At 34.9% G+C, this 8,068-nt stretch overlaps 2 protein-coding genes across 2 annotated transcripts; both read left to right on the top strand.

Annotated features, from left to right (window-relative positions):
- Nucleotides 1-403: 403 nt before the first annotated feature.
- On the top strand, nt 404-4,786 carry LOC116119964 (signal peptidase complex catalytic subunit SEC11A). The gene is made up of 8 exons (XM_031405903.1): nt 404-569; nt 1,340-1,452; nt 1,783-1,854; nt 1,967-2,002; nt 2,798-2,840; nt 2,936-3,023; nt 4,186-4,243; nt 4,547-4,786. The coding sequence occupies exons 1-8, from the start codon at nt 491-493 to the stop codon at nt 4,595-4,597; spliced, it is 540 nt and encodes a 179-aa protein (XP_031261763.1). The 5' UTR covers nt 404-490; the 3' UTR covers nt 4,598-4,786.
- A 182-nt stretch (nt 4,787-4,968) lies between these two features.
- LOC116119962 (DNA-directed RNA polymerase III subunit RPC6) lies at nt 4,969-7,744 on the top strand. The gene is made up of 2 exons (XM_031405902.1): nt 4,969-5,319; nt 6,559-7,744. Exon 2 carries the CDS (start codon nt 6,613-6,615, stop codon nt 7,351-7,353), a length of 741 nt encoding a protein of 246 aa, XP_031261762.1. The 5' UTR covers nt 4,969-5,319; nt 6,559-6,612; the 3' UTR covers nt 7,354-7,744.
- Nucleotides 7,745-8,068: the final 324 nt, after the last annotated feature.

Genomic DNA, 8,068 nt, shown 5'->3' with positions numbered 1-8,068 from the left:
CGTCATTAACTGTGGGGAGGTCAGCGAAAATCGTCAAAAACATAGGGGTAAAATTAATATTTCTACAAACCTCAGGGGACGTAAAATTAATATTTCTACAAACCTCAGGGGAGGTAAAATTATTACCCCATCTTTAAAAGGTAAAACATCTAAATTTGGGAAAGCAATAATAACATAGCAAAGTCGCGAAAATTCATACTCCAACGCACCAAAAGTCCAAAACCGAAACCAAACTCCAGAGAGAAGNTTCTACAAACCTCAGGGGAGGTAAAATTATTACCCCATCTTTAAAAGGTAAAACATCTAAATTTGGGAAAGCATTCTACAAACCTCAGGGGAGGTAAAATTATTACCCCATCTTTAAAAGGTAAAACATCTAAATTTGGGAAAGCAATAATAACATAGCAAAGTCGTGAAAATTCATACTCCAACGCACCAAAAGTCCAAAACCGAAACCAAACTCCAGAGAGAAGAAGAAAGAAAGAAAGAGATGGGGTGGATCGGAGACAGCATAGAGTCCATCAGGTCAATGCAGATCCGCCAGTTCCTCACTCAGGCCGTCAGTCTCGGTTCGTCTCTTTCTCCTTTTTTCCTTCATTTTTTTCGTTCTTTTTTTTTTAATGCTTCAAAACTATTGTAGTTGCATGCTAGTAAGAATACTGTCTGTTTATATTTTTCTGTATGCAAAATTGACGAGAAAATAATGAAATTTGAGATTTTCTTTTTCGGGATTGGAATTTTAGATAAGTGGGTTTGTGAGATTAAAAATCGTTTCTTAATTGGGTGTTTAATGTGTCAATTTTGAATCTTTGATTTCCCACTTGGGAAATTGATCGCAATAGAATAAGCTACAGTTTTCTTTTTTGTTTTAGTTATGGAGTGTTGATTAAATTTATGGTTTTTTAGCCCGTTTCCTGTGTGAAAGGTGTTAAAGATCGTTTCTTTCATTTAATTTTTAGAGGGGCACCACTTTTGTAAAGCCATGGGTTAGTAAGGTCTTTTGACATGCGGGTTTATGAGGTTTTGTGAGAATATTTATATCCATTTCTACAGTTCTGATTTTGAACAACTTGGCATAGGTAACAAATTGAGATTGTCGCATATGCTCAAATGTTTTGTTATTTGTCGAATGTTTTCTTAAATATATAGTTTCTTTTTAGCCATTATGCTCACAAATTGAGAAACTTCTTTTGCCAAATGTGACTGGATTATAAGCTTTAAGGGCGATTATGGTGCAGTTGTTTAACTGGTAATAGAAGGCTGTATTTGTAAAAGGTTGTGATGTATGCTGCAGTCTGGTTAAAATATTTGTTTATGTGAGGGTCTGCATTTGTCTTAGGTATGATTGTTACATCTGCACTAATAATTTGGAAGGGACTGATGTGCATCACTGGAAGTGAATCTCCTGTTGTTGTTGTTCTTTCTGGAAGCATGGAACCTGGCTTCAAGAGGGTATGTCAATTTACTTTCTAAATGTATTTATGTTTTGCATAAAGTTATATGAGAGTTATGGAGTTTTTAGCGTGTTGCAAATTTAGGTGTGGATTTATTATTATATCTATAAAACTTCTTCTGTAAGCAAAGGGGAAAGGTGTGTACCCTTCTAAATTATCAAGAATACAAGATAAGACATAAATCTTCAGCAGGTTTTACCTTTGGGTTCCTATATCTATATTTCACATGTTTGGTTATTTCTAATGTCATAAGAATTTATATTCTCATTTTCATATGGCTACATGATTTCTCAAGTCGCTTAACTAACTGCTGCCAAATGGTTTACAGGGCGATATTTTGTTCTTACATATGAGTAAAGATCCTATTCGCGCTGGAGAGATTGTTGTTTTTAATGTTGATGTAAGTGCCTTTTTACCTTTGATCTTTATATGTCTTTCTATTTCTTTATCTTGTTAAATTTCTTTTCAATTATTATTCATGATTTTTGAAAGGCTTGTTCTACTTATTTCAGGGTCGGGAAATTCCAATTGTCCATCGTGTGATTAAGGTAAATGTTTCCTGACTTTATACTGCACATGGTTACTTATATTGACTCGGTTTGTATACTGTTCATTATGACTTCTGCACTGGTGTGGATGCATGCTAATAATTTTATCCGTCTGGTTTAGTAGGTGAAGACCTCTTTTCTTCTCTTTTTCCATTTTTAATGGCTGGGGTGGTATATGGACATCGTTGATTTTGTATCCTTGTTCTGTTTTTCCCTTTCTTTTTTTTTTTTTTTTTTTTTTTTTTTTTTTTTTTTTTTTTTTTTTTGTTTTAAGTTTAAATTTTCATGGATCCATATATTTCTTGAAAATACTCCTGGGAGATGATTTACAAGGCTCAAAAATCATAACTTTTCCACCAGGTTAACTGAATCCATTACATTTCTCCTGATTTTATTGGATATGGCTATTCCTAAATATGATTTATTGCATAGAGCATGAGATCTTCCCCATAGCCATAGTTTGCCACTATTCTGGAATGTTGTTTTGTTCTTCACCTTTTTTGATGCACTCGTCAAATCATTGAGGCCATAATCATGATTAATACATTCTCATTGATCTCAATGTTGGGATATGGTGGTAGATACCCTGATCTTTTTCACTTTCATGGCTCTAATAGTTCTATACGATCCCAGTCTTGATAGGCTCAATTACTTCATATGGACTGAGATTCTGCTCTTCTGCTAAATAAAGTTTCGTCCATCTGAACATAAGCTCGAAAGGCCTTTTCACTTTTTCCCTGTTATTATTTAAAGTGAACTTGTGTTAGTAAATCTTATTTTTTAATTATAATGCAGGTTCATGAACGGCAAGATGGAGAAGTTGATGTCCTCACAAAAGGTGACATCTTCTTGAAATAAATGTTTAGTTCTTTTAATTTACAAGGTTGTGTTATTCAGTATATAATGTTCTTCCTTTTCAATTTACTTTAACAGGAGATAACAATTATGGGGATGATAGGCTTTTGTATGCTCAAGGTCAGCTTTGGCTTCAACGGCACCATATTATGGGCAGAGCTGTGGGGTAAAATCTCTCATTTCTAGTATTATCCTTCCTTTTTCTGGAATACTTGGATATTACAGAGAATTGAGCACTTGAATGGCCGGGTTAAAAAACAATAGCATGTACTGTTTTTAGTGTATGACATGCACACAGAAAGAGTTGTGAACAGTGTATATTTATTTCACATTTTAATTATGGTCTAAGTTGTCTTTTTCTATGCTCTAATTAGGAGAATGTATCATAGAATGTGATGGTATAGTGCATTTTCATATTGGACTGCAGAAAAAGGCTTGATTAACATTTGGTGGCCCAAAGTTAGAAAAACATTTTGGTTATTATCTAAATATAATTGGAAGCGACTCATTCATTCCCTACATCGTCTTCCTGACCTTTTTATAATCACCTTGGTCCTTCATTGTGAATCATTTCTCATTGTTAGAGGAGAAAAAAGGCTTTAGAGGATTGTTCAATTGTCTTCTATATTTTTCTCATGTTTTTGCAAGCTTATTTTTTCGTTAGCAGTTTGTCAATTGCGCTGGTGTTTAAGGCCATAGGTTGACTTGAACTGCAACAATAGGATAGGTTAACCCACCAATTTGGTTTGCTGTGGTGATTGTCATGGAGTGGATTTGTGTGCTATTAATGAGGTATGGAGAGTGATGCGACATTAAAAACCTTGATTCTTGAAGTGCATGGTTTGTGCTCACTTTAATAGATCTAGTTTCCTCTCTATGCATATTATTTTAACTCCCTTGAATTAATAGTTGATTTAGTCAGTTGGAAGATAGAGGGAACTAGAGATCTTGGGTTCCTAGATTAGTTGCAATCCTAGCTTGATGTCTTGTTTGGCCTCTAAGGAGTGCTGGAACCTTCTTTCAATTAAAGATTCATTTGGTTGGGGGAAATTGATGGCAATTACAGGTTACATCATTATATTCTAAATAGGAAAGATATACATAATGTTTGTGTGAAATATAGAATGAAAGAATCACCATTCTTCAGGTTTCTTCTTTTCTGATTGATTTTCCTCCATTATTAGATGCCATTTTAGTCTTTGTATACTCTTAGGCCATGTTTACTTAATGGATTGGAATGTTTAAGGAAAAGAAGTTGCTGTCTTATTTCTCAAAATATATGAAATAAGCCATCATATTACTTACAGCTTACCTTATCTGATTTGCAGGTTCTTGCCTTATGTTGGATGGGTGACTATTATCATGACTGAAAAGCCTATTATCAAGGTACGATTTTTCCGAAATATTCTGTTTCAGGCTTTCAGCTAGTTCACCACAGTATTGTCATTGGAAACAGGAAGTTTAATTTTCAATTTCAACTGCTAATAAACACGAGCACACAGTCCAGGAATATTTCTGCTTTTACTGTAATGAGCATTTTGTGCCCTGGTGCCATCTTCATCTAAGTACTAAGCTAAATGTTCATGAACTTCTATTAAAATTTTATAAATCTATAAGATCGGTGGATACGAGTTATTTTGTTGTATGAACCTCATTTTGATAAATGTTTTTTTCTGTTCTTGCTTGCAGTATATTCTCATTGGGGCACTGGGACTGCTCGTTATAACTTCGAAGGACTGAAAGCTGGAAGTTCAAGGAGATGCTTCCAACCTTGAGCAAATGCGCAATGACCTGGCCTTGAACCATTTTTCCTATCCATGTACGACGGACCCAAAGAATAGTTGAAATTGATCGGATAAATTAAACATAATAGATGACTCTGTAGACCAGTCACCCGCCAATTATAAATGGGATTTTTGTTCTACCCCTCTTTGCTATTTATGTGACTTGTATCTTAGAAGTGAATGTGGAGACTGAATAATTAAGTTAAAGAATGGAGGCGTTCAAATCATGGGTTCCAGAAAAAATTAAAGTTTTGATAACTCGAATTAATATGCAGAAGAACATGAGTTTTATCTTTTAGGGTTTTTATTCAAGGAATTTAATTTGTTTTCTTAAAAATTTAAGTTTAAATTTTGGATCTGTATTTAAGAATTTTCACAAGTACAGATGTGAAAAATCAAACAAATTCAAAAAGTGTTGCATTTACGGCAGTTAAATCTGTTTTACATTACCGGCATGAGAATTCTTCGATTTCATTTGGGGTTTTACTGTTAAAAAAAAATTAAAAAATAAAAAATAAAAGAAGCTCGTCACTCTACAGTGACGGAAACAACAGAGAGCCGGGTAGAAATAAAACCCTCCAAAACCCTTCTGTTGAGGAACGTCGCCTATTTGGCATTGGTTCCATCTGTTTTAGCAGAGCTCCGATTTCGTGCATTGGCCTTTTCCTTCCAGATATGGTGAGTGAGCTTTGATCTCTTTTCTGTGAAATTATTCGCTTTATTTTTTTTTTTTTATTCATCTTGATATAACAAATATAGCTTTTGTTTCCTTTTCGGTACTTGGTGATATGGTTTAAGTTTATGGAATTTTACTTTGATGTGTTTATGTTATTGGGTTCTTAAATTTGTTTAATGGGTATGAATGTCTGATCAAGACGGTGGTTGAATAACTGCTTTTTGTATTTAATTTAATTTATTGGCTTCTTCCTGTTTGATAAAATTCCTCAGTGAAGATTATAATATGGTGATTTAGTTATATGGGTTTGTTTCATTTTGAGGCAAACACCATTGCTGTCATTCACGGGCCAATCTTCTTGTTGGATAGAATTCATTTTCGAAACCTTTAGATTAACCCTAAGAAAACTTGTTCTTGTTAAGCTTATGGCCAATCCCTGCAATAAGCTTGTTGTAACGAAGCAGCTTACAAAGGAAGATGTGGATTTGCGATTAAATTCAATAACTTCTGTTTGCATTGTTTGCTATAAATTTGACATGGAAATGAAATATTTTCATCACAATTTGTATTTTCTCATTTTCTTTTATGTTGCTTCGGCTATATAACATTAGATGTCTATATTTTAAGTTTTATTTTACTTTTCTTTTCCCATATTTTCTAACTTATCAATTAGTAATTGTTTGAAACTAAAATCTATTCTTTTCGTTGTGTTTTATAGTCTAATTGTTAAACCACTAGTTGGATTTCTGTGTATTTGATAAGGAAGATTTGTAGGTCATACTGTGAAAAGTTTGGTATTGTTATATCTTTGTTTTAGTCTGTTATGAGTATTCTTCTCTAAATGGGTTTAAATGTAGAAGTTTACTCGGTCTCTAGATTTTCTTGTGCCTTTCTGTGCTTTTGGGTTGCTGGGAGGAAAAAACTAAATGAAAATTAAATAAGTGGTTTTGTGTTGCAACTTCTGGAGCCAGTAAATGAGCCAGAAGTTTAAGTCATTTAAAGCAAGTTATTGTACTAGTTCAGTTTCTTTGATATTGTTGTATTCTTGGCTCACAAGCAATATGGAAGATTAACTTGTAAGGTCTGAACCAAGTGATATTTTTTCTGTGCTCCATCAAATGACTTTCTTTCAAGGATATTCAAGTCCACTGTGTGTATTTGTTACCACATTAGCCATTAAAATTCATGTTTGACTGCTCCTAGTTTATTGCAGTTTACTTATTATGATAATCTTTGAACAGGAATAAGTCAGTTGCGAGGGCCTTCATCGGTGGTTTGTTATTCTTTGAATCAGAATGAGTCGGTCACAAGGGCCTTCATCCAATAAGCGGAAAAGGCCAGACTTGAATTCACCTGCTGATCCTCTAACAGAACATGAGCGCCTGCTCTATGACGTAATCAGAAGCAAACAAGATATGGGTATGTGGTCAAGAGACATGAAAAGGGAGACCAACCTCCCTGATAATATGGTTAATAAATCCCTCAAATCACTCCAAGCCAAGAATTTGATCAAAGAGGTCGTGAATATTCAAAACAAGGGAAAGAAACACTTCATGGCATCAGAGTTTGAACCCTCGAAGGAAATCTCTGGTGGAGCCTGGTATGCTGGTGGGAGCTTAGACACAGAATTTATAACACTTGTGAGAGAACAATGTGTAAAGCACATATTCCGTTTGAAGCTTGCTACTTTGGAGGGAGTTTCAGATTTAATTAGAAGGAGTGGGGTATTTGCAGTTGACTTGTCGAATCAGCAAATTGAAGAGATCATGAAGGCTTTGGTTTTGGATAATGAAATTAATGAATTGAAGAGTAATGGAAGCGGGGAGTTTGCTAGTATTCCGAATGGAAAAACTTGTTATAAATGCGTAAGTAAGGAAAGCCGTGGGGGTGAAAAGGGAGGCAGTGGAGGTGAACCAAAGATAGGGGCCTTGGCTTCCATTCCTTGTGGAGTTTGTCCACAGATAAATCTTTGTACACCTGATGGCATAATCTCCCCGACAACCTGTGTCTATTACACCAAATGGTTGGACTTCTAAATCTACTGTATTTAGCCACAACGTTTCAGTTCAGATATGATGTCGCGAGATTAAATGTCAAACAATTTTGTTCATGTTGGTTGGTATTATTAGGATTGTTAATTGCTTATAAGGTTTTAGTTGAGAGAAGATTTGAGAAAGGAAAGAATTGTGATATTGCAGGAATTATTTATAAGTTGTGAGTTGTGAGAAATAGGGTGGATATATTATGTAGATGATGACACATTTATGAAGATGGCTAAACAAGAAGTATTCTATTTGAAATTCTTGACTCTTGAAGCAACTGGTATTCAACAATGTTTTGAGACCGGATTGGGCCTTGACTTGGTCAAGGGCTCGGTTCACAGTTTTACCGGTAGTCTAAAAAGTTTGAAATCTTGCAAAAACACCCTGAAAATATGTTTTAGTCCCTGCAGGTTTGGAATCTAGCAAATACACCTCTACGATTTGTTTGGGTTTTGACTTTTTCGGCCAAATTCCGTCTGATTCTGGTGGCCAAAATTCAATCTGACACAACCACCTGAACCATCGTCTTCTAATCTACAAAACCTCTCTAACCCTGGAACTTGGTAGTCTCTTGTTCATCGGTTGTGACTCACGAACACAGCCACGATTGGGTTGATTTTTTCAACTAAATTTTGGCTGATTCCGACGTCACAAATTTAATCCAACACCACCATCTGAACCGCTGACATTCACTCTACAAAACCCATCT

The sequence above is a fragment of the Pistacia vera genome, unplaced genomic scaffold (genome assembly GCF_008641045.1).
Source record: "Pistacia vera cultivar Batoury unplaced genomic scaffold, PisVer_v2 Contig913, whole genome shotgun sequence".
NCBI lineage: Eukaryota > Viridiplantae > Streptophyta > Magnoliopsida > Sapindales > Anacardiaceae > Pistacia > Pistacia vera.
Note: the sequence above shows the minus strand (reverse complement) of the source record. Positions and strands in the feature narration are given on the sequence as shown.